We start from the raw sequence: 26,215 nt of genomic DNA, 5'->3' as shown, positions 1-26,215 counted from the left end.
CGGGAAGAGTCTCTCCACCTCTATCCTATCCATCCCATTCATCATCTTATACATCTCAATGAGATCTCCCCTCATTCTTCTAAACTCTAACGAGTACAAGCCTAGTTTATTCAGCCTCTCCTCATAGCTCAACCCCCTCAACTCCGGTATCAGCCTAGTAAACCTCCTCTGCACTCCCTCCAAGGCCAAAATATCCTTGCGCAGGTGCGGCGCCCAAAACTGCACACAGTACTCCAGCTGCGGCCTCACCAATGCCCTATACAGCTGCAGCAAGACCTCCCTACTTTTATATTCAATCCCCCTCGCTATGAAGGCCAGCATCCCATTCGCCTTCCTGACCACCTGCTGCACCTGCAAGCTGGGTTTTTGCGACTCATGCACAAGGACCCCGAGGTCCCTCTGCTGCAGTTTTTCGCCACGTAAGTAATAGTCCTTCCTACCATTATTTCAACCAAAGTGGACCACCTCACACTTGCCAACATTAAATTCCATTTGCCATTTCCTGGCCCATTCGCCCAGCCTATCTAGATCCTTCTGCAGACTCTCCACACCCTCCGCACAATTTGCCGTTCCCCCAGTCTTGGTGTCATCAGCAAATTTCGACACCCTACACTCGGTTCCCTCCTCCAGATCATCTATATAAATGGTAAATAGCTGAGGCCCCAGCACCGACCCCTGGGGCACTCCACTAGTCACCAACCGCCAATCCAAATAGCACCCATTGACCCCCACTCTCTGCCTCCTATTTGACAACCAATCCTCTATCCACGCTAACACCCTACCCCCATCTCCATGTCCCCTGACCTTCTGCAATAACCTCTTGTGAGGTACCTTGTCAAACGCCTTCTGAAAATCCAGAACGACCACATCCACCGGCTCTCCTCTATCCACTGCCCTAGACACATCCTCATAGAACTCCAGTAAATTGGTCAGACATGACTTCCCTTTAATGAAACCGTGTTGCGTCTGCTCTATCAAGCAATTCCCTTCAAGATGCCTTGCAATTTCCTCCTTAATGACGGATTCTAACATTTTACCTACCGCAGACGTTAAACTAACCGACCTATAATTCCCCGCCTTTTGCCTGGCACCCTTCTTAAACAACGGAGTAACATTAGCCGTTTTCCAATCTTCCGGCACTTCCCCGGAATCCAGCGACGTCTGGAAAATAACCACCAAGGCATCCACTATAACCTCCGCCATTTCTTTCAGAACCCTCGGATGCATTCCATCCGGTCCTGGGGACTTGTCCACAATCAGCCCCTCCAGTCTCTCTAGCACCGCCTCTCTAGTAACAGTAATGTCATTAAGACCCTCCAGTCCTACCACCTTTCCATCGCTAACACCCGGCAAATTATTCACGTCCTCCTCCGTGAAGACAGAAACAAAAAAGTTATTCAAGACCTTAGCCATATCCCCATCCCCTACCACTAGGTCCCCTTTCTCATCCTCTAAAGGACCAACGTTCACCCTAGCCAGCCTCTTCCTTTTTATATATTTATAAAAACTCTTGCTATCCTTTTTTATATTAAGTGCTAGCCCAGCTTCATAGTTTCTCCTACCCTCCTTTATCAACTTCTTTGTCAATCTTTGTTGACATTTAAACCTTTCCCAATCCTCTTCTCGCCCACTACTCTTAGCTACTCTAAATTCCTCCGCTTTTAATTTAACACTTTCCTTCACCTCCTTCGTTATCCACGGCTTATTACCTCTCCTCCTACGGTCCTTTTTGACCATCGGAATAAATTTCTGCTGAGCACCAAGAAAGATCTCCTTAAAGATCCTCCACTGCTTTATGGGGCATTGGCACCAGTATTGGGGTAGGTGGGACTTGTTCGGGCGGGATGGGGTTGGTCTGAACCGTGCTGGGACCAGAGTGCTGGCGAATCGAGTAAAGAGGACTGTAGACAGGGCTTTAAACAAATTGGCGGGGGGAGGGTGCGAGGGTAGGTGACGTTACGAGGTCTAAAGTTAAGGATAGGGTACAGGTAAGGGAAGAGGCCGAGGATGTCCCAATTGGTGGCGTTACGGCAAATAGGGTCCAGGTGAAGGCTGGGATGAAAGCGCTTTATCTGAATGCACGAAGCATTCGGAATAAAGTGGATGAGCTGGTGGCGCAGATCGACACAAATGGATACGATCTGGTGGCCATTACAGAGACGTGGCTGCAAGGTGACAGGGACTGGGAGCTGAATGTCCAGGGGTATCAAGTGTTTAGGAAGGATAGGCAGGAGGAAAGAGGGGGTGGCGTAGCTCTGCTGATTAAGGATAGTATCAAGGTGGTAGCAAGGGATGATATTGGAGCCAAAGAGCAGAAAGTGGAATCGTTGTGGGTGGAGATTAGGAACAGCAAAGGGAGGAAGACGCTGGTGGGTGTCGTCTATAGGCCCCCGAATAATGATCTGGAGGTGGGGCGGACTGTTAACGTGCAAATAAGTGCGGCGTGCAGGAATGGGACAGCAGTAGTTATGGGGGATTTCAATCTGCATATTGATTGGTCGACCCATGTTGGACGCGGTGGGCTCGAGGAGGAGTTCTTGGAATGCTGCCGGGATAATTTCCTTGAACTGTGTGTGTTGGAGCCGACGAGGGAGCGAGCTATCTTGGATCTGGTGCTATGTAATGAGGCGGGTAGAATTAGTGACCTTGCGGTGAAGGATCCTCTTGGAGAGAGTGATCATTGTATGGTGGAGTTTCTGTTGCAGATGGAGGAGGAGAAAGTGGGTTCCCGGACACGCGTCCTTTGTTTGAATAGAGGGGAGTATGGTGGGATGAGAGAAGAATTGGCGAATGTGGACTGGGGGAGCGTGTTATTACAAGGTTCCTATAAACAGTCTCCAGCTGCACCAACAACTTGTTTCTGTGACCATAACAAAGCTTTGTACTTTGTATACAGCGAGATATGGGCCAAACGCGGGCAACTGGGCTTAAAGGGGTGAAGAAAGGGTGGCATGGACAAGTTGGGCTGAAGGTCCTGTTTCCCTGCTGTAAACCTCCGTGACTTTGCATGACAACAAGGTCTCCAGGTTGGACCCAGAATTAAGCTGATGTGACCAAATTAGCTTAAAGCATCACGCAGTTAGTTCCATTAAGAAGAAATACCATAAAATGAAGCCTTTTAACTGGGCAACCATACAGAAGATCCCTCACAACATTCTCTCCTCGCTCTGACTCTCTCTCTCTCACCATCCTGTTCTTCCACCCACGCTCCTGCTCTCATTGACTATTCTCCTTTCTCTTTCTCACACTTTCCCACTTTTGTATTCATGCTCTCCCTCACTCCCTCTGCCACCCTAAGCTCTGTACCCCTCCACATTGATCTCATAGCCTCCCACACTACCTGCCTTCCTACTCTGCCCTTTCTTTCTCATCAACTCTCCGAATCCTTGTCATCTGCTCTGCCGTTCTCCCTCCTGCTTCCACACTCAAAACGTTCCACTCTGACATGCCCTCTCCCTCATCCTGCTCTCACTCTCCCTCTTTACACTCCTGTTCCCTTCAGTTCCTCTCATTACTGCCTGTTTTCGCTCTTCCCAACTGCACTTCTCCACCTGATTTCTCTTCCCCCTCCCTATCTCTCTGTCATTCACTCTCTCCCCTCTCCTCTGCCTTTCCTTCCTGGTCGATTCCCACTCCTCTCCCGTCCCTCTGGCTCCATGTTGCCATCCCATTCCTGGTCCTAATCTCTCCTCCTCCTCATTCTCCCTTCCCCCTCACAAACCTCTCTCCTCTCTTCCTCACTCCTCACACTCTCTCTCCTCTCCACCCGCTCTCTCTAAATCACTGACTGTGTTATTTTAACTTTCCCCCAGCTCCAGCCTCTCTGACTCTGGATCCGAACACAGCGAATCCCCAGCTCATCCTGTCTGAGGACCGGACCAGTGTGAGACTCGGAGGCAAACGGCAGCCGCTCCCTGACACCCCGGAGAGGTTTGATCCCTGGAAATGTGTCCTGGGATCAGAGGGATTCACATCAGGGAGACATTACTGGGAGGTGGAGGTGGGGGAGAAGATATACTGGAGTCTGGGAGTGGCCCGAGAGTCTGTGAACAGGAAAGGGGAAATCGACCGGAGACCTGAGTTCGGATTCTGGATGGTGGAGCTGATACCCGGAAGAGGTTATTTTGCCCTCACCTCCCCCTCAGAGAACCCCCTCACCCCGAGTGTGAATCCCCGGAAGATCGGGGTTTTCCTGGACTATGAGGGTGGACAGGTGTCATTTTACAATGCGGACAACATGTCCCATCTCCACACTTTCACCCACACTTTCACTGAGAGAATCTTTCCAATCTTCAGCCCGGGATGGAAAATCGTCAAAAAAAACTCGGCGCCGCTGACAATCTGCGGGATTAAAGGTCTCTAACAGATCCATCCCATAATTTCACACCGTCTCCCTGCCTCCTGCCGGCTGTAAACTGATGGAACCTGTTCATATTGTGGTTATTATATAGAATTATAATTTACATTGGGGGCTCCATGATTACATTTGTAAAATGATTCTTCAAATAAAACAATCTGAGAACCACTGGAATAGAAACAGTTTTTCTCAAAGATTCCACAGTTCATCATTAAATCCAAGAAGCAGAAACTCAACATGTTGTTTGTGTCTGTCACTGAGTGAGGGAGGCGGGATTCCGGGGAAAGGAGAAGCCGATTGGCCGGAGCTCCTGTCACTCTGAGTGAGGGAGGCGGGATTCCGGGTATTTGGAGGCGGGCATCTTGCGACTTGGTAAGTGGACTGTAAGGATTCGCATTCTAATCAGTAATCTCTAAACTGTCTGTGCTTTATATGCTTTGTCTGAGGCCAGAACTCTCCATTCACCCGACGAAGAGGAAAGCCTCGAAAGCTTGTGAGTCTATTATCAAATAAATCGGTTGGACTAAAACCTGGTGTTGTCAGACTTTTCACTGTGTTTACGCCAGTCCAACGCCGGCATATCCACATCATGTCTGTCATTTATACCATGGGAGGCGGGATTCCCGGGAATGGGGAAGCCGATTGGTCAGTGTGGCTGACATTTATACTGAGGGAGGCGGTTCTGGGGAGTGGCGAAGTCGATTGGCCGAGGTTCCTGTCAATCAGACAGGAGAAAGTCATTTCCTTGGCATCCGGAAGGCGAAGTCTCCTTTCACTTGAACTGCGGGAGGCGGGTTTGATGTTTTTGGAAGGCGATTGATGCATCCACGTGTCTTTCTGCTCCAGAAACAAAGCTTTCCCGGAATTGTGAAAGTTGATTGGTTCAGATGCCTGTCTGTCATAGTAGGAAGGCGGGTTTCTAAGTGGTTTGTTAATGGATTGGTCAGTTCACCTGTCATTCATAGTGAGGGGCCGGATTCCGAGCAATGCAGCAATGGATTGGTAAGTTTCAGTTATTTACCATTAGAGGGAGGTGGTTCCCCAGAATCTGGAAGCCGATTGGTCAGTGCTGATGTCACTCACAGTGTGTTGGGCGGGTTTCCCGGAAATGAGCAAACGGATTGGTGTCACTCAGAGTGAAGGCGACGGGTTCTCGGGACACCTGGAAGCGGATTGGCCAGAGTGCCTGTCACTCAGCAGGAGGGAGGCGGGTCTCCTGAGCTTTGGAAGGGGATTGGTTTCTTCTGCCGTCACTCTGGCGACGAATACCGGTTTCCGGGGAGTGTATAATAGGATTGGTGGAAGCTCCTGTCAGTCGGAGTGGGAGGCGGGTTTCCGTTCAACCGTGAAGCGGATTGGTTGGATTCTCTGTCACTCGGGAGGATTTCCGGGGCGGTGGCTCGGCACTCAAGCAGTGAGTTTGAGGCGGTATCTTGCTGTTGTGTGGGTGCTGAGAGCTGGTGACCTTTTGTTTTATTATTGTCACTTTTGAGTAAATTTGATTTATTATTGTCACATGTATTAACATGCAGTGAAAAATATTGCACTGTTTACAGGCAAAGCGAACCGTTCATAGAGAGGAAATGAGTGGAGAATGTATTTTCCATGTTGAAACCTCTGTGACTCTATGACTTGGGTAGTGTTACAATCATAGCTAGGGTGGAGAGAAAGATCAACTTAATGCAAGGTAAGTCCATTCAAAAGCCTGATAGCAGCAGGGAAGAAACTGTTCTTGAGTCGGTTGGTCTGATAGTGATAGCATGGGGGAACCAGGACGGGTTGTTGGTGATCTGTACATGATAGTCTTGACCCTCTCTATTTCACCCCTGTTGATGAAGATAGGGGCATGTTTTCCACTATCCTTCCTGAAGTCAATGATAATCTCTTTTGGTTTGCAGTCATTGAGGAGAGATTGCGGTCGCCGCACCATTTCATCAGCTTCTCCATCCTTTTCCTGTACTCTTTCTCATCATTGTTTGAGAGCCGACCCACTATGGTGCTGCTATCAGCAAACCTGAAAATCAAGTTGGAGGGAAATCTGGCCACACAGTCATAGGTGTATAAGGAGTATAGTCGGGGTTTCAGAACACAGCCTAGAGGGTCACCGGACATTGAGGATGATCGTGGAGGAGGTATTGTTGCCAGTCCTTTCTGATTGTGGTCTGTGACTTAGGAAGTTCAGGATCCAGTCACAGAGCGAGGAGCCAAAGCCTTGGCCATGGATTTTGGAAATGAGTTTTGTAGGAATAATGGTGTTGGAGGCTGAGCTGTTGTCAATGAATAGGCATCTGACATGGGTTGTTATCTAAGTGTTCCAGGGTTGAGTGCATGGCCAGGGAGATGGTGCCTGTTGTGGACCTTTTGTGTTTGTAGATGAACTGCAGTGGATCCAGGCAGACCAGGGGCTGGAATTGATTTCATGCCATGACTAATCTTTCAAAACACTTCATAATGATGGATGTCAGAGCCACTGGACAATATCATTAAGGAACGCTGCTTGGATTTTCTTAGGTACCGGAATGATGGTTGTCTTCTTGAAATAGCCAGGGACCTCAAATTGTTGTAAAGAGAGGTTGAAGATGCCTGCGAATACCCCCGCCACCTGATCCACTGCTCTGAAATCTGCAATGGTGGCCTCAAATACAGGTTCATCCAAGGGTTCCAAGGTGGAAGGCGTGCCTCGCTGACCTCACTCAAAACAGGCACAGAATGCATTGAGCTCATCAGGGAAGAGTGTGTTGGAGCTGTGATTTTACATGCCTTCATCTTGTAACTTGTTATGTCTTGCAGACTTTGCCATAGTCAGCGGGGTTTGGTGTGGCTCGTCTGGGACTCTAGCTTGGTCTGGTAGTGTTTTTGGCATCTTTGATCTCCTTAAATTGTATCTGGCTTTCTTGTTTAGGTCAGAGTCACCTGACTTGAACACCGCAGACTAGACTTCAGCAACAAGTGGATATCCATGATTCCCATTGGGAAACATGCAAGTTTTTGCTTCTTTGGCACACAGTCTTCTACACACCTACGAATGAAGTCAGTTACTGGAGTTGCATATTCCTTCAGGCTGGTTGCAGAGTTTTTAAGTACTGACCAGTCCGCTGACTCTAAGCAGTTATGAAGGACATCATCTGATTCCTCAGACCAACATTGCACAACTTTCTTTGATGGATTCTTCTGCTTTAATTTTTGCTTGTAAGCCAGAAGCAGAAGCACAGCCTTGAGGTCTGATTTGCCAAGTGTGGGCGGGCAATAGAGTGGTAGACGTGTTTGATATCTGTGTAGCAGTGGTCTGGGATGTTTGAGCCTCTGGCGGAACAGGAGGCATGTTGGTAGTAACTTGGTAGTACGCTCTTGAGCTTGGTCTGCTTGAAGTCCCCTGCCACGATGAACAAGGCCTCGGGATGTTTTGTCTCGAGGCTATTTATAATGGTGTACGTTTCATCCAGGGCGATCTTCACGTCCGCGCTGGGTGGACGTAAACTGCCAATAGGATAACAGAGATGAACTCCCACAGAAGGTAGTAGGGATGCCAAATTAGCATCAGATATTCTAGGTCCAGGGACACTGCTACACAGATATCAAACACGTCTATCGCTCTATTGCCCGCCCACACTTTGGCAAATCAGACCTCAAGGCTGCGCTTCTGCTTCTGGCTTACAAGCAAAAATTAAAGCAGAAACTCACCAGTGTTGGTACATCTAGTGAGGTGATGATTAGAGAGAAGACCCCACCTCACCTCGCCTTGCCTGAGACAGCTGTACAGTCCATGCGATGGATTGAGAAGCCCTTTGATTGTAAGGCACAGTCCAGTGAATCAAGAATGAAGCATGTCTCCATGAAACAGAGCAGATAGCAGTCCCTCAGTTCTCTTTGAAGAGTGAGTGTGACTTCAGGTTCATCCAGCTTGTTTTCCAGAGATTGGACATTTGCGAAGGGTAAGCTGGGGACGGGTGCCTTGCGACCATGTTGTTTCACTATTACCTGCAGGTCTGCACATATTCCATTCTTCCGGGGGTGACTACTTCTTTTCGAACATGAGACACGGTGAGAGTAGTTTGTGGTGTAAAGAGTACAGTTGTAACCATTGAGATTCTTCCCTCTGGTTGGTGTGTGGATGGAGGATTTTTTGCCTTGCTTGCAGTTCGTGCGTTGATAGATGGGTCTGTGTGGTCAGGTGTTCTGGGTCACTGTTCGGCTGTGATTTGGCTTCGCCGGTCAGTGGATATGCACACCACACTCCAGCATGGACGCGTCGAAGGCCGTCATGTGGACTATGTCCCAGGGGCACGATCGTGGATGAGCCAGTATCATGTATTAGTATACAGTGAAAAGTATTGTTTCTTTCGTGCTACACAGACAAAATATATCGTATATAGAGTCCGTAGGAGAGAGGGAAAGGACAGGGTGCAGAATGCAGTGATGCAATCATAGCTAGGATGTAGAGAAAGATCAATTTAACCTAATGTAGGTCCATTCAAAAGTCTAATGGCAGTAGGGAAGAAGCTGTTCTTGAGTTGGTTGGCACGTAGCCTGTGACTTTTGCATCTTTATCCCGATGGAAGAGATTATGTCCAGATGTGTGGGGCCCTTGGTTATGCTGGCTGTTTTTCTGATGCAGCAGGAAATGTAGACAGTGAGTGGATGGGAGGCTGTTTTGCGTGATGGACTGGGCTTTGTTCACAACCCTTTGCAGTTTTTTTGCTGTCTTGGGCAAGCAGGAGACATACCAAGCTATGCAACAACCAGAAAGAATGCTTTTTACAGTGGATCTGTAAATGTTGGTGAGGTTTGTGGCAAATATGCCAAGCGTCCTTAACTTCATGAAAAAGTAGAGGTATTTGTGGGCTGTCTTTAGCTATAGCTTCAGCGTGGAGGGACCAGGGCAGGTTGTTGGTGATCTGGATACCGAGAAAATGAATCTCTCGACCATTTCCACTTTATACCCCTGTCTACAACAATGGGGACAGAGACTATGCTTCCTGAAGTCGATGAATATCTTCATTTTGTTGACTTTGAGGATGAGATTGTTGTCATTGCACCAGTTCCCAGGTTCTCTATCTCTTTCTTGTATTCATCTTTTCATTGTTTGAGATCCAACCCACTAGGTGGTGTGTTATCAGCAAACTTGGAAATGGAGTTGGGGGAAATTTGGCCACGGTCATAGGTGAGGTTGAGAGCACAGTGTTGTGCGGCACCGATATTGAGAATGATCTGAGAGGAGATATTGTTCCCTTGCCTAATTGCAGTCTGTGGGTTCGGAAGTCTGGGAGCGAGTTGCAGAGGGAGGAGCCAAGCCCAAGGCCGTGGAGTTTGGAGATGGCTTTTGGAGGAATAATGATGTTAAAGGCTGAGCTATCCTCGATTAAATAGGAGACTGATGTCATTGCCTTTGTTTGGGTGGTTCAAGGTTGAGTGTAGGGCTAAGGAGGTGGAATCTGCTGTGGACCTGTTGTGGCAGTAGGCGAACTAGAATGTCCGGGCAATCCAGGAGACCAGAATTGATTGATGCTATACTAACCTTTCGTAGCACTTCATAACGATGGATGTCAGAGCCACCGGATGATAGTCATTAAGACACGCTGCCTGACTTTTCTTTGGGACCAGGATGATGGGAGGGAGCGATGGCAGCCGCCGCCTGATTTTATCCTTCAGGTGGATTCTTGTTGTTATCATTCACTGGCTGAAAACGTCATGGCAACGGATTTATTGAATGAGCTGGAGAATCACTTCACCGAAAACCTGCTGAGCAACGAGGAATGGGGTAAGGAGGAGGGAGGGAGGAAGAGGTTGACTGAGAAGTCGGGGGTGGGGATAAAGAGGAGTGGGAAAGGGGGCACAGGGAGGTGTGATGGGGTAAGAGGTTGTGAGTTTGTGATTTTATTTATAATTCCTTCAGCTTTGTAATGGCTTATTACAGAAGGTAAAACTCTTTTTAATCTGTATTTGTGATCACGTACTCTGCTAACCCAGTGAGTGAGCCCATGGTGCTGGATGTACAGGATGTGCTCCAGATTGTACCATTCTAATGTGTCATCCACTTCACGGTGAGATGGGGAAGTACATTCCTGCCAAGTGTTGGTTATGTGGAATGGGTGCAAAATACAGCATCAGCTTTTAAATTAACAAACCGTAGCCATGTCTTCAACTGTTTATACCCTGATATCTGGAATGTTCTAACAGCAGCTCATCCCAACCAGTCCATACTGGTGTTTGGGTTCCATTCGCATCTCCTTCATCTTTCCTTTTTGCCTGCTTAATTTATCGATATTGGTTTGATGTATTGTTGTCACATCTACTGGAATACAGTTAAAACCATTGTTTCTTGCATGCTATACAGATAAAGCATACCGTTCAGAGTGTACATAGGGGTGAGTGAAAGGAGAGGGTACAGAATGTAGTGTTACAGTCATAGCGAGGGTGTAGAGAGATATCAATTTAATATAAGGTAAGTCGATTCAAAAGTCCGATAGCAGCAGGGAAGTAGCTGTTCTTGAGTCGGTTATAGAGGTTTACAGCATGGAAACAGACCCTTCGGCCCAACTTACTCATGCCAGTCTTTTTTTTTCAAACCCCGAAGTTAGTCCCGATTGTCCACATTTAGCCCATATCCCTCTTTACCCATCTTACCCATGTAACTGTCCAAATGCTTTTTAAAAGACAACATTGTACCCGCCTGTACTCCTAACTCTGGCAGCTTGTTGCAGACACTCACCACCCTCTTGTGAAAAAATTGCCCGTCTGGACACTTCCTCTACCCTCTCATCTTAAACCTATGCCCTCCTAGTTTTAGACTCCCGTACCTTTGGGAAAAGATTTTGACTATCTCGCTGATCTACGCCCCTCGTTTTTTTTTAATACACCTCTTTGAGATCACCCCTTAATCTTCTACACTCCAGAGAAAAAGAAGTCCCAGTTTATTCAACATCTCCTTGTAACTCAAACCATCAAATCCTGGTGGCATCCGAGGAAATCTTTTCTGCAGTGATTTTAGTTTAATATTTTAGTTGAATATAATATCTTTTCTGTAATAGGGTGACCAGCACTGTTCACGATATTCCACGTATGGCCTTGCCAATGTCTTGTACAATTTCAACATGCCCCAACTCCTGTGTTTAATGTTTTGACAAATGAAACCAGGCATGCTGAATGCCTTCTTCATCACTCTCCACCTCTGACTTCACTTTCAAGGAGTTATGAACATGTACCCCTAGATCTCTTTGTTCTGTAACTCTCCCCAACTCCCTACCATTTAACTGAGTAAGCGATTGGTATGTGACTTCAGAGTTTTGTATCTTTTTCCCCACAACAGAGGGTCCTTGATTCTGCTGGCTGCATTTTTTTTGAGGCAATGGGAAGTGTAGACAGAGTGGATGGATGGGAGGCTGGTCTGCGTGATGGACCGGGCTACATTCCCAACTCTTTGTAGTTTCTTGCTGTTATCGGACAACAAATTTTATGAAATTGGGCACACGATATGGAAGCAGACTAAAGTTACACTCAGAGCCTCTCCACTAAAAATCACAAAGTAACAGACACAGATTGGCAGGCAAGAGCATGCTTTTAGAATGCAAATGAGGGCTAGCATACAAGGGAAGCTGGACAGGATGGCATCTACAGGAACTAAATCCCCACCCCATCAAAATCAGCACTCCTAAAACAGTCAAACAACCCATGGAGACACCTAAAATTAGCATAGCTAAGGAAACGTTCCTGGCCCCTCAAACCTCTTGAGATCAATGACACACCTCTGGTACAAACCCCAGAGATTCTAGACCAGTAATAACCAACCAGACAAAAGGATTAACACACACTTAAAACAATTTCCTCAACACCTGAAAACATCGAGACAGGATGGCTAAGGTCGAATACTGTAAACAAAGTATTAGCATTTGAATCACATACTGCACCGAAGTTCAGGTATAATTATAGCCCGCTGCGAGGGACAGTCCGATTGTATGTCCTGACTGCGCTTCTCCGTCGACGTAAAAGAAAATAAAGCTGTGCCGTTATTGAACTTCACCCTGAGTCCGTAGTGGTTGTTTCGCCCACTTGCGCTAACATTGCGGTCTTGGACAGAGCAGGAGCCGTACCAAGCTGTGATACATCCTGAAAGGATGCTTTCTATGGTACACCTGTAAAAATGAGTGAGATTTGTGGTGGACATGCTGAATGTCCTGAGTCTCCTAAGAAAGCCCACCAACGCCTCGACTTTCTCAAGTATAATGTCAGCATGGAGGGACCGGCCAAGTCAGGTTGTTGGTGATCTGGACACCTAAAAACCTGAAGCTCTCGAACACTTCAACTTCATTCCCGTTGATGTAAACAGAATCATGTCCTCCAAACTATTTGCGTCCTTCAGACAATTTGGCTCTCCACCTATTTGTATGTCATCTGCAAATTTGGCTACAGTACGTTCACTTCCTTTCCCCAGGTCATCAATATATTTTATAAACAGTTGCAGTCCCAGCACTGATCCGTTTGGAATCTCACTGGTTACAGGTTGTCAGCGTGAAAAATAACCCCTTATCGCCACTCACTGTTTCCTGCCCATTGGCCAATTTTTATCCATGCCAGTGTACCAGCTCTAATACCATTAGCTATAAACTTATGACTTAACCTCTTGTGAGTTACCTTGTAGAACACCTACTAGAACTCCAGATACAACACACGTAATGTTTCCCTTTCTCAAATTTGGTTGAGACTTCCTCGAATAAGACTAATAAATTTGTCAGACAGAATTTCCCTTCCATGAATCCTTGCTGAGGCAGCTTAATTAAATTAATCAGGAGCGTCTCATAACACAGACAATCAAGGCATCTCCCAGGCATCACTGGGATTTGAAGGACTTCAGAGACTATCGGCCCGGTTCCTGCAGGACAAGAAACAGCGCTAGAAGACACATTTGATGATACCAGTTCACTGTCTGCAGAAAGCTGCAGCGGGAACTATCATATTTCATATCTCTCCACCTGATTCCAGATTGAGCAGTCAGCAGGGCTCCTAAAGATGAGGTTCAGATGTTTGAGCTGCTCAGGCAGGACTGTCCAATACTTAGCACAGACAATGTTCCAGATCATCATTGTCTGCACAACCTTGTGCTACAGAGGGGGAAATATCTTTCCTGTGATGAGGGTAACAAAGTGGGTGGATGTCCCAGGGGCCAGGATGTCACTGAGCCACATGCAGAATCTATCCCAGGAGAATGATGTGGCAGACAGGCCCATGTCAATCTGAGAGCTCCCAGATTCCAGTCAGAGTAAGCTGCTGATACATCTGTTGAACTTTTTTTCTATCCTTTGGCTGGACAGCTTCAGGATATTTTTCATTTATTTACAGACGTTATTTTCCTCTCACGTACCTTGATTTATGAAAGCAAAATTAAATTTCAGTAGTTACCGTCTTCCCTGCTGTGAGTTTGATCCTTTGCCTGCACCAAACTGTTATAATTGCAGAGTCCTGATGCTAAGTGCAGACATTAGGACCTGCACTGTTTCCCCCAGAACCTCGGACACCTGGCAGTAGAATTGTGATTTCACCCATTCACTCACAAAGTCAGTGTGTACAGCAGCTTGGAAACAATATCAAATCTAAACTCACCAGGGTCACACTCATGTCATCCTGACACCTGCTCCCAGTCGGGGACTGAACTGGCAGAGAGCTCCTTCAGGTAGGACCAGATCGATGGGCCCACAGGGAGGAGGAGCAGCATGAGAACAAGATCCAGATTGATGAGGGATGTTCATGTTCCTGCCCCTGATTGTCAGTCATATGTCGTAAACCCATATCCCTTGACACCTTTGTCATTCCTATGTGTTTTGAAGTAACTTTGTAATCCACTGACTGAGAGTCCCTTACCTGCACTGTGTTCTTGAGGTGCAACCACTCCAGATCCTCCAACCGCAGCCACCCTTATAGCCTCAGTCCTCAATGGCCTTTGCTTAAGTGTGAGACTGTGATCTGCCATTCTGGCTCCTGGAGCAAAGATTAACATCTTTCCTCCATGGGCCCTTTGGTTGCTAGTTATTGCTACTGATGCTTCACATCCATATTTTCTCACTTCACAACACAGTTTAGTATACAGGCCCATTCTACTCTCTCGCTCTCTTTCCCTCTTCATGCGCTTGAACCCTGATCCTTCAATGATATCCATGGAAATTTGGTTTCTGAACCTTCATGTCAGGTCTACCAGGCAGAGAAGCAGGCCACACAAATCTTCATGTGGAGGTCTGAAAAAGACTTAGAAACTAGGAACAGGAAGTAGGGCATCCGAGCCTGCTCTGCCATTTAATTTGATCAGGGCTGATCCTCCTTTCAATATCATACTCCCGCCTCCTCCCATACCCAGTAATGCTTTTGAAAGTAGAAATCTTATCTATTTCCTTCTCAATTAAATTCAGTGATGCTTCTGTAGTAGAGAATTCCACAGGTTCATCATCCTCTGAGTGAAGATGTTTCTTCTCATCTCAATCGTAAATGGCCTGCCCTGTATCCTGAGACTGTGAACTGTGACATACCCCCAGCCAGAGGAAACAACATCCCTGCATTCAGTCTGCCCAGCCCAGTCAGAATTATACATGTTGCAATGAGTTTCCATCTTACCTCCTGTGAATACCAAGAAGTGGGGAATTCTTTAAAGGTTCACAGGCACAATGGGCCGAGTGGTCTCTTTCCATTGCGAGATCATATTATGATTTTTATATCATCTAATATTTGGATCAGATTAAATCCACATTTTTAAAACTGTCTTGAACTGAAAATTATTTTATGAGAAGAGAATGAATAGACTCGACCTCTATTCTCCAGAGTTTAAATGAGAGGGAGTTTGACACATGGTCAATGCTGGTGGGATGGTTTCCCTGGCTGGGGTCTCCAGAACCAGGGACTTCAGCAGCTCGATGGTGATGTTCCTGGAATAATAATCCAGATTCTCACCAGTGGAGAATTTTCCCCCTGATTGCCATTGAGTTGGCTTTTGCTGGGACTCCTTGATGCCACACTGGGTGAAATGCTGCCCATTTGGAGAGAAGCCACAGGAAATGATTCTGTGCCCACGGACAAATAGAAGTGACCTGAGGAGGGCAGTTCCATTTAGCCGGATAACTGAGAGCAGGCATTTGACAGGAGGATGGTCTGATCAGTGGGACGATGAAAGTGAGGAGGGATAATTCACCAGAGCCAACCCCAGATAGGATGTGTTTTCTGAGTTTGATGCCGTGTGTTTTAGCGCTGTGGTAGGGATGGATATTGGAAACTAGAAATTGTGACAAAGATCACACGAGTTCAGAACACGACATGTTTAATGTGGAGGAGTTACCGCTAACCTGCTACTTCCTCTTCTCCAGGTAGAACCTCAATCATTTATCAGTTTCTGAATCAGGATTTTACTCTGGGACAGAGTGAGGAGGCAGCGCCCAAGTCCACCTCAGCCCGAAAGGGGATCAAAGCCCGTGCTGTTGCTGTTATTCTGAACCATCACTAACTGTCTGGAAAACTGGGTTAAAGATCACTGGGCAGAATTTTACGATCTCATTGTGCCCATTTTATGGTGGGAAAAAGTCATAAAATTGGTCATGATGCAGCTAGTGGGAACTGCGCCCATTTCCATTTTCCCACGAAAAAATCGGCACGATTGGGGCCCCGTCCAAAACGGGTGAAACGGATATTTGCATTTTTTTTCATTCATCACAGTGCAATTAGCGAGTTTCACTCCCAATCGTCCCAGCTCACCCGCCTTAACCACCTCGCTCACTGCAGCTGGAATCAGTGAGGAAAACACCTCAAGTATAAGAGTCACATTCAGAGAGCAGAGAGGGTGAGTGAGGAGGTAAGTCTCTGCTTTCAAACTGCTCCATCCTCTTGGGGGTGGTTGTGGCGGGGGGGGATGGTATTTCATTCCGGCCATGTTGTATTTTGGATGGGCGGGGGCTGCTGTTATTCACAGGGTCTGATTTCGGCCTCAGCATGGGCCGGAGTCTGAGCACTGATCTCGGCTCTTAGCGCTGATTCTGGAACCTAAAGATGGGCTGGAAACTCTCTGAACTGGCAGTGCTGTAGCTCAGGGCAAGCCTCAGGCAGCACTGGGGGCTGCTACTGCATGGGCTTTGGGTGTGTGTTTGTGAATGGGGAGTCTGTGTATCCAATCTGGGAGCCACGGGGGTTGGGGTGGGGGTGGGGGTGGGTGGCGGGTGTGGAGAGTGTGTGTTGCTGGGAGGGGCTGTGCGGAGTTGGGGTTGTAGGTGGTATGTATTGTTGAGAGTCTGTGAGGGTATAAGGGGTGTGTATTGCTGTGGGACTTTGGGGAGTATGGGGAGTGTGTTCCTGGGGTTTCTGAGGGTATGGGGAATGTGTGATACTGAGGGAGGGGGAGCTGAGGGGCATAGAGGGATATATCACAGCTTGGTATGGTCCCTCCTCCGACCAAGACTGAAGAAACTACAAAGCATTTGAACATAGCCCAGTTGTCACGCAAACCAGCCTCCCATCCATTGACGCTGACTACACTTTCTGCAGTTTTGGAAAATGTGATGTGCCAAGTGCTGATTCAGATATTTTTTAGAGGATGTGAAGCAACCCGCCTCTACCACCCTCCCAGGCAATGCATTCCAGACCGTCAGCACCCTTTGGATAAAAAGTGTTCCCTCACATCGCCTCGAAACGTCCTGCCCCTCAACAAGAGTGGGACATTCAGGCCATTTTTTTTTCCATTCAAGTACATTAAGATTGCCCCAGTGCGACAACTCCATTTACCCGCCTTAATTACAGAATAGCTTTATACCCTGGATCTTCTACAAGAGGAAGTTCCACATTTCCATTCCCTTTTTTATGGGATGTGTACATCGATGATTGCACCAGCGTTTGTTGCCCATTCTTAATTACCATTGGACTGAGTAGTTTGCTGGACCATTACACAGGACAGTGAATAATCAGACATATAGCGGTGGGGCTGATAGGTTAGACCAGGTGAAGATGGCAGATTTTCTTCCCTATGAGGTTGTGATGAATGGCTTTGTTTGGAGCGGTACAGTGGCACAGTGGTCAGCACTGCTGCCTCACTGCGCCAGGAACCCGGGTTCAATTCCTGGCTTGGTTCACTGTCTGTTCAGAGACCGCACGTTCTCCCTGTATCTACGTGGGTTTCCTCTCCCACAGTCCAAAAGACGTGCTGGTTAGGTGCAATGGCCATGCTAAATTCTCCCTCAGTGCATCCAGACAGGTGCCAGAGCATGGTCCCTGGGGGATTTTCAGAATAACTTCACTGCACTGTGAATGTAAGCCGACTTGTGACATTAATAAATAAAATAAAAATCTATACTCCAGATTTATTGATGTAATTCTGTGGTGGGATTTGAACCTCTGTCCTGAAATTATTATCCTGAGTTTCTCTATAACAACTGTAGTGACATTACCACCATCTCCCCCATGTACCAAAGAGATTCCTGATTTCTCTCCTGAATGACAGAGCTCTCATCCCGAAGATGATTCCGACTTATTCTGGACACGGCCCTTGTCATCTATCGCCACCTACCGCCTCTAGAGCAACATTACAGGCAGGAAGGTCACCGGTTCCTGCAGTTCACAGCTCATTCTACCCATTTAATTCCTCTCGACAATTGAGCTTCTAGTTTTCTTTCCTCCCGTTCCTTCTTTTCCCCCAGTCCTATGGGGACTTTGCTGATCTTTCAATTCCCAGTTACAGGGTTTATACCCGGAATGTTAAACTGGCTTCTCTCTTCACCCGTGACTGAGACTCACACTCATCAGTTTACAGCTGGCAGGAGGCAGGGAGACGGTGTGAAATCATGGGATGGATCTGTTAGAGATCTTTAATCCCGCAGCGGTGATCGAGGTTTTCACGTCGCCATTCAGTTCCGGGACTGAAGATGGGAAAGATTCAGTGAAAGTGTGAAGATGGAACATGTTGTCCGCATTGTAAAATGACACCTGTCTACCCTCATAGTCCAGGAAAACCCCGACCTTCGGGGGATTCACAGTCGGGGTGAGGGGAGTCCGTGAGTAAATACTCTTTTATTTAAGTTTCTTTTATCAGCATGTTCCAGAAAGCGAAATAAAGATTACTTAAGAGAGAGAAAGAGAGGGAGCGAGAGCAGCCAAAAGCCAGCGCTGAGATCGAACAACACAAAACATAGTCTGGATCAAACAAATCACTAAATCTTAGGTTTTATCTCTTTGTCCATTCCTGCTATTCTATGGTCCTCATTTCCTATATTATTATGATGGTTTAAGAACATAAGAACATAAGAAATAGGAGCAGGAGTAGGCCATCTGGCCCTTCGAGCCTGCCCCGCCATTCAATAAGATCATGGCTGATCTGTCGTGGCTCAGTTCCACTTTCCCGCCCTCTCCCCATAACCCTTAATCCCCTCTCTTATCAAAAACCCATCAACCCGCTTCTTAAAAATATTTAGCGAGGCAGCCTCCACCACTTCAACGGGCAGAGAATTCCAGAGATTCACCACCCTTTGAGTGAAGAAGTTCCTCCTCAACTCCGTTCTAAACTGCCTCCCCTTTATCTTGAGGCTGTGCCCCCTAGTCCTACTGTCTTTTTTGAGCGGGAAGAGTCTCTCCACCTCTATCCTATCCATCCCATTCATCATCTTATACGTCTCAATGAGATCTCCCCTCATTCTTCTAAACTCTAACGAGTACAAGCCTAGTTTATTCAGCCTCTCCTCATAGCTCAACCCCCTCAACTCCGGTATCAGCCTAGTAAACCTCCTCTGCACTCCCTCCAAGGCCAAAATATCCTTGCGCAGGTGCGGCGCCCAAAACTGCACACAGTACTCCAGCTGCGGCCTCACCAATGCCCTATACAGCTGCAGCAAGACCTCCCTACTTTTATATTCAATCCCCCTCGCTATGAAGGCCAGCATCCCATTCGCCTTCCTGACCACCTGCTGCACCTGCAGGCTGGGTTTTTGCGACTCATGCACAAGGACCCCGAGGTCCCTCTGCACCGTCGCCTGCTGCAGTTTTTCGCCACGTAAGTAATAGTCCTTCCTACCATTCTTCCTACCAAACTGGACCACCTCACACTTGCCAACATTAAATTCCATTTGCCATTTCCTGGCCCATTCGCCCAGCCTATCTAGATCCTTCTGCAGACTCTCCACACCCTCCGCACAATTTGCCTTTCCCCCAATCTTGGTGTCATCAGCAAATTTCGACACCCTACACTCGGTTCCCTCCTCCAGATCATCTATGGTTTCTTACCTTGAATCTACCCCTGGATTTGTCACGTATCTTCAAGGTAGCTTACCCTCTGAGTTTAGTTTAAAGCCCTCTTCCTGAGTTATGCAATTTGCGAGAACACTCATTCTAGCAGTTCAGGTGTAGACCATCCCAACAATCAGGCAGTGTGCAGGGGGACAAGGTAGCAGTGGTCAACACTGCTGCTTCACAGCACCAGGGACTTGGGTTCGATTCCTGGCATGGGTCACTGTTTGTGCAGAGTCTACATGTTCTCCCCCATGTCTGCGTGGGTTACCTCCAGGTGTTCCAGTTTCCTCCCACAGTCCGAAAGACATGCTGGTTAGCCATGCTAAATTCTCAGTGTACTCGAACAGGCGGCGAGGTATGGTGACTAGGGGATTTTCACACTAACGTCCTTGCCGTGTTAATGTAAGCTTACTTGTGACACTAATAAACTTGAAACTCCATCTGTCCCGCAATCTCTCCCTCATTCTCACAACCATCCTATCTCTCTACCAGGCACTCATTTGTCCCTCTCGCTGTCTGACCATGCTCCCCACTCACTCTCCCTCAGCACCTTCCCACTCTCCCCCATCTACGCATAATCTCTCTCTACCTCACCTCCTGTCCCCTTCCCTCATCATTCTACGAAACTTCTCCCCTTCACTCTCCTCTGTTCAGATCTCTCCCCTTTCCCTCTCTCCCACATTCTTCCCTGCCCCTCCTGCTTTATTTCCCATCCCGTCTTTCACACAGAAGGGTCTGTTTATTTCTTCAGCATAAACTTGAGCATAACTGATCCCAAGTAAATACTCCTTTATTTCAGCGTCTTTTATAAGCGTTTTCCAGAAAGCAAAATAAGGGTTACTTAAGAGAGAGAAAGAGAGAGAGCGAGAGCAGCAAAAAGCCAGTGCCGAGATCGAACAACTCAAAACATAGTCTGGATCAAATAAACTAAACATCGATCTGTGTCTACAATATAACTAAATACTTATGTTATTCCAAGTTTCCTGTAAGCAGTCTCCAGCTGCACCAACAACTTGTTTCTGTGCCCATGAGAAAGCTTCTGTATATTCTGTACTTTCAGAGAACAATAAGTCTCCAGGCTGGACTCAGAATTTCAAGCTGGTGTGACCAAATTAGCTTAAGTTAGCTTAAAGCATAGCACAAATAGTTACATTAGGCAGAAATACCTTAAACTGAAGCCTTTTAACTGGGCAAACCATACAGAACATTCAACACAACATTCCCTCCTCCCTCTGACCCTCCCTCTCTCACACCATCTTATTCCTCCTCCCATGCCCCTGTTCTCATTAACTATCCTCCTTTCTCTTTTTCACAATCTCCCACTTTTGTATTCATGCTCTCCCTCACTCTCTCTGCCACCCTGAGCCCTGTACTCCTCCACCTTGATCTCACAGCCTCAAACACTACCTGCCTTCCAGATGCTCTCTCTACTCTGCCCTTTCTTTCTCACCCACTCTCCCAATCCTTGTCATCTGCTCTGCCGTTCTCTCTCCTGCTTCCACACTCAAAACGTCCTACTCTGACTTGTCCTCTCCCTCATCCCGTTTTTACTCTCCCTCTTTACCCTCTTGCTTCGTCCAGTCCTTCTCATTCTTACCCGTTCTCTCTCTTCCCAACCGTACCCCTCCACCTCCTTCTCTTCCCCCTTCCTATCTTTCTCTCACTCACTCTCTCCTCTCTTCCCTGCCCCTCCATTCTTGATTATTCCCACTCCACTCTCTTCCCTCTGGCTCCATCACATTCCTGCTCCCTCTCCCCTACCCCTCATTCTCCTCTCCCCCTCACTAACCTCTCTCCTGTCTTCCTCACTCCTCACACCCACTCCCCGCCCAACACCTTCTCTCTAAATCACTGACTGTGTTATTTTAACTTTCTCCCAGTTCCAGCCTCTCTGACTCTGGATCCGAACACAGCGCATCCCCGGCTCACCCTGTCTGAGGACCGGACCAGTGTGAGACTCGGAGACAAACGGCAGCCGCCATCTGACACCCCGGAGAGGTTTAATTACTGGGAATGTGTCCTGGGATCAGAGGGATTCACATCAGGGAGATATGACTGGGAGGTGGAGGTGGGGGAGCAGACAGGGTGGTTTCTGGGAGTGGCCCGAGAGTCTGTGAAGAGGAAAGGGTTTATCTCCCTGAGCCCTGAGTCCAGATTCTGGATGGTGGGGCTGAGGTCAAGAGGATGGTTTGATTTTATGAAGTGTACCGACAACTAAACAATGAGGAACACTACCCACAGATCCGACCAAAGAACACACCCGTCAACTCAACAATCTGATCAAGACCTTTGATCCGGACCTTCAGAGCACCCTCCGTGCTCTCATTCCACGTACTCCCCGCGTTGGAGATCTCTACTGCCTCCCAAAGATACACAAGGCAAACACACCTGGCTGTCCCATCGTATCGGGCAATGGGACTCTGTGTGAGAACCTCTCCGGCTACGTCGAGGGCATCCTGAAACCCATTGTACAAAGAACCCCCAGCTTTTGTCGCGACACTACGGACTTCCTACAGAAACTCAGCACACATGGAGCAGTTGAACCAGGGACACTCCTCGTCACAATGGATGTCTCGGCGCTCTACACCAACATCCCCCACAATGATGGCATTGCTGCGACTGCATCAGTACTCAATACTGACAACTGACAGTTTCCAGATGCAATTTTACAACTCATCCGCTTTATCCTGGACCACAATGTCTTCACCTTCAACAACCAGTTTTTCATCCAGACACACGGAACAGCCATGGGGACCAAATTTGCACCTCAATATGCCAACATCTTCATGCACAGGTTCGAACAAGACTTCTTCACTGCACAGAATCTTCAACCGACGCTATACACTAGATACATCGATGACATTTTCTTCCTTTGGCCTCATGGTGAACAATCACTGAAATGACTATATGATGATATCAACAAATTCCACCCCACCATCAGACTCACCATGGACTATTCCCCAGAATCAGTTGCATTCTTGGACACACGCATCTCCATCAAGGACGGTCACCTCAGCACCTCACTGTACCGCAAGCCCACAGACAATCTCACAATGCTCCACTTCTCCGGCTTCCACCCTAAACATGTTAAAGAAGCCATTCCCTATGGACAAGCCCTCCGTATACACAGGGTTTGCTCAGATGAGGAGGATCATGACAGACACCTCCAGACGCTGAAAGATGCCCTCATAAGAACAGGATATGGCGCTCGACTCATTGATCGACAGTTCCGATGCACCACAGCGAAAAACCGCACCGATCTCCTCAGAAGACAAACACAGGACACAGTGGACAGAGTACCCTTCGTCGTCCAGTACTTCCCCAGAGCGGAGAAGCTACGACATCTTCTCCAGAGTCTTCAACATATCATTGATGAAGACGAACATCTCACCAGGGCCATCCCCACACCCCCACTTCTCGCCTTCAGACAACCACGCAACCTCAAACAGACCATTGTTCGCAGCAAACTACCCAGCCTTCAGGAGAACAGTGACCACAATACCACACAACCTTGCCACAGCAACCTCTGCAAGACATGCCGAATAATCGACATGGATACCATCATCACACGCGAGAATACCATCCACCAGGTACACGGTAAATACTGTTGCAACTCAGCCAACATTGTCTACCTGATACATTGCAAGAAAGGATGTCCCGAAGCATGGTACATTGGGGAGACCATGCAGACGCTACAACAACGGATGAATGAACGTCGCTCGACAATCACCAGGCAAGACTGTTCCCTTCCTGTTGGCCAACACTTCAGTGGTCACGGGCATTCGGCCTCTGAACTTCGGGTAAGCATTCTCCAAGGCGGCCTTCACGACACACGACAGTGCAGAGTCGCTGAACAGAGACTGATAGCCAAGTTCCGCACACATGAGGACGGTCTCAACAGGGATCCTGGTTTCATGTCGCACTAGCTGTAACCCCCGTGACTTGCCTGGGTTTGCAAAACCTCACTTACTGTACTGTCTGGAGACAATACACATTTCTTTAACCTGTGATCAGTGCTCCTTCCACTCACATTGTCAGCCACTTCAGGACTTGAACAGCAGGTTAGGTGTGAAGATTCGCATTCTAATCAGTAGTCTGTAAACTGTCTGTGCTTTATATGCTCTGTCTGAGGCCAGAACTCTCCATTCACCTGACGAAGGGACTAATCCGAAAGCTTGTGAGTTTACTTTCAAATAAATCGGTTGGACTAAAACCTGGTGTTGTCAGACTTTTTACTGTGTTTACCCCAGTCCAACGCCGGCATATCCACATCTTGATTTTATGTGGCAGTGGACTGTGGGGCTGTCTCCAGGAAGAGGTTATTTTGCCCTCACCTCCCCCTCACTGACCCCCCTCACCCCGAGTGTGAATCTCCGGAAGATCGGGGTTTCCCTGGACTATGAGGGTGGACAGGTGTCATTTTACAATGCGGACAACATGTCCCATCTCCACACTTTCACCCACACTTTCACTGAGAGAATCTTTCACATATTCAGTCCGGGATGGAGTATCTGGGCAAATTCCGCACCGCTGACAATCTGCGGGATTAAAGGTCTCTAACAGATCCATCCCATAATTTCACACCGTCTCCCTGCCTCCTGCCAGCTGTAAACTGATGGAACCTGTTCATATTGTGGTTATTATATAGAATTATAATTTACATTGGAGGCTCCATGATGACATTTGTAAAATGATTCTTCAAACAGAACAATCTGAGAACCACTGGAATAGAAACAGTTTTTCTCAAAGATTCCACAGTTCATCATTAAATCCAAGAAGCAGAAACTCAACATGTTGTTTGTGTCTGTCACTGAGTGAGGGAGGCGGGATTCCGGGGAATGGAGAAGCCGATTGGCCGGAGCTCCTGTCACTTTGCGTGAGGGGGGCGGGATTCCAGGGAATCTGGAAGCCGATTGGTCGAGGTGGCTGTCATTTACTTTGAGGGAGGCGGCTCTGGGGAGTCAATGTCGAATGTTCGCTATAACTGTCAATCAGAGAAGAAGTGGGTGTTTTTGCCATCGGGAAAGCTCCGGTCACTGAGACTGAGGGAGGCGGGGTTCATGAAGCTTCGAAGGCGATTGGTTCGAACTCCTGTCACTCTGAGCCTGACCAAAGAATTTTGGAGAATCTGAAAGACGATTGGTCAAAGAGAATGTCTGTCTTCGCGAGGGAGGCGGGATTTTGTGCAGTCCATACGGCGATTGGTTATTGTGTCTCTCATTCCGATTAAGAGGCGGGTTTCCGAGCAATGGGGAAGCCGATTGGTCAGTGTGTCTTTAGTGACATTGAGGGAAGCGGTCCCCGATATGTGGAGGCCGAATGGTCAGTCCCTCTGTCACTCAGGCTGAGAGGCGGGCGTTCCTGGCAGCCCGAAATCGATTGGTCGTAACCGCTGTCACCTCGCGTCACGAGGGCGTTGCCTCTGCCATTTGGGGTGGTGGAGCGTCCGGAGCGACTGTCACTCAGCTGAAGGGAGGCGGGTTTACGGAACGTTGAAGGTGACTGGCTGCACGTCTTGTCCCTCTGTGCCAGGAATACCGTTTTCCGGGTTTTCTGAACTGTGATTGGTGAAGACTCCTGTCAGTCAGCGTGTGGAGGGCGGGGTTCTGCAGGATCCGAAGCGGATTGGCCAGATGCACTGCCACACAGATGGGTTTCCAGAGGGTGGACTCCGTATTTGGGCAGTGAATTTTTGATTTGATTCGGCTTATTATTGTCACATGTATCAGCATCCAGTAAAATGTATTGTTTCTTGCGCACTATATAGTCAACGTTCATAGAGAAGGAACGGAGAGAGTGCAGAACGTCGTGTCAGCTAGGGTCTGGAAAAAGATCAACTTCATGCAAGGTATGTCGATTCAAATGTCTGATGGCATCAAGGAAGAAGCTGTTCTTGAGTCGGTTGGTACGTGACCTCAGCCTTTTGTATCTTTGTTTTGAGGTTCTACCTGTCCCCAGTGTTGCGAAGGATGGGTCTGGCCACACTGCCGCGGAACGCTCCGAGTAGTTGGACCGTCCCGCAGCACCTGTCCTTCGTGGAGGAATTTTTCCGGAAACACTCCCTTGACCACACGGCGATTAAGCAGTGGTCAGCGCGTGACGTCCTTGGGGCCCTGAGAGAAAAGGAGACGGCGGATCCTGTCGGAAGGTTCCCTGAGCGGACTGTTAGTGTCATCTGGCAGAACGCCTCATCACCAGAACTGACAAACAAGCACCAAGATCTGGCTTGGCTGGTGGTGAGAAGGGCACTCCCTGTCAGATCCTTTATGCACGCTCGAGGTCTCAACATCACCGCACGCTGCCCTCGAAGTGGCTGCGGGGCCGATGAGACGGTCGCACACCTCCTTGTGGAATGTGCCTTTGCAAAGAAGGTCTGGAGTGAGATGCAGTGGTATCGGTCGAGGTTCGTCCCCAACAGCTCGGTGACGCAGGACTCTGTGCTCTACGGGCTGTTTCCGGGGACGCACACCGAGACAAATATCAACTGCTGCTGGAAGGTCATCAACTCGGTGAAGGACGCACTTTGGTCCGCCCGAAACTTGCTGACCTTCCAGCTGAAAGAACTGTCCTCGACCAAGTGTTGCACACTGGCACATTCCAAGGTCCAGGACTACGTGCTGAGGG

The 26,215-nt window shown here is 48.0% G+C and overlaps 1 protein-coding gene across 2 annotated transcripts in view; it reads left to right on the top strand.

Moving 5' to 3' along the window:
- LOC145337560 (zinc-binding protein A33-like) overlaps positions 1–22,462 on the top strand; it is a 41,577-nt gene extending 19,115 nt beyond the window's left edge. The window contains exon 6 of one of the 2 annotated variants that reach the window (XM_080182353.1): positions 21,472–22,462. In XM_080182353.1, the coding sequence (XP_080038479.1) occupies positions 21,472–21,809 (338 nt within the window). In that variant the 3' untranslated portion in view covers positions 21,810–22,462. Of the gene's footprint in view, positions 1–3,812; positions 4,364–21,471 lie in introns of those variants that run through there. The other variant, XM_080182352.1, reaches the window with a different exon arrangement.
- Positions 22,463–26,215: the final 3,753 nt, after the last annotated feature.

Source organism: Carcharhinus amblyrhynchos, unplaced genomic scaffold, assembly GCF_965287045.1.
Source record: "Carcharhinus amblyrhynchos unplaced genomic scaffold, sCarAmb.v2.hapA scaffold_52, whole genome shotgun sequence".
Lineage (NCBI taxonomy): Eukaryota > Metazoa > Chordata > Chondrichthyes > Carcharhiniformes > Carcharhinidae > Carcharhinus > Carcharhinus amblyrhynchos.
The sequence above is the reverse complement of the archived record's forward strand: the minus strand, read 5'-3'. Positions and strand labels throughout refer to the sequence as shown.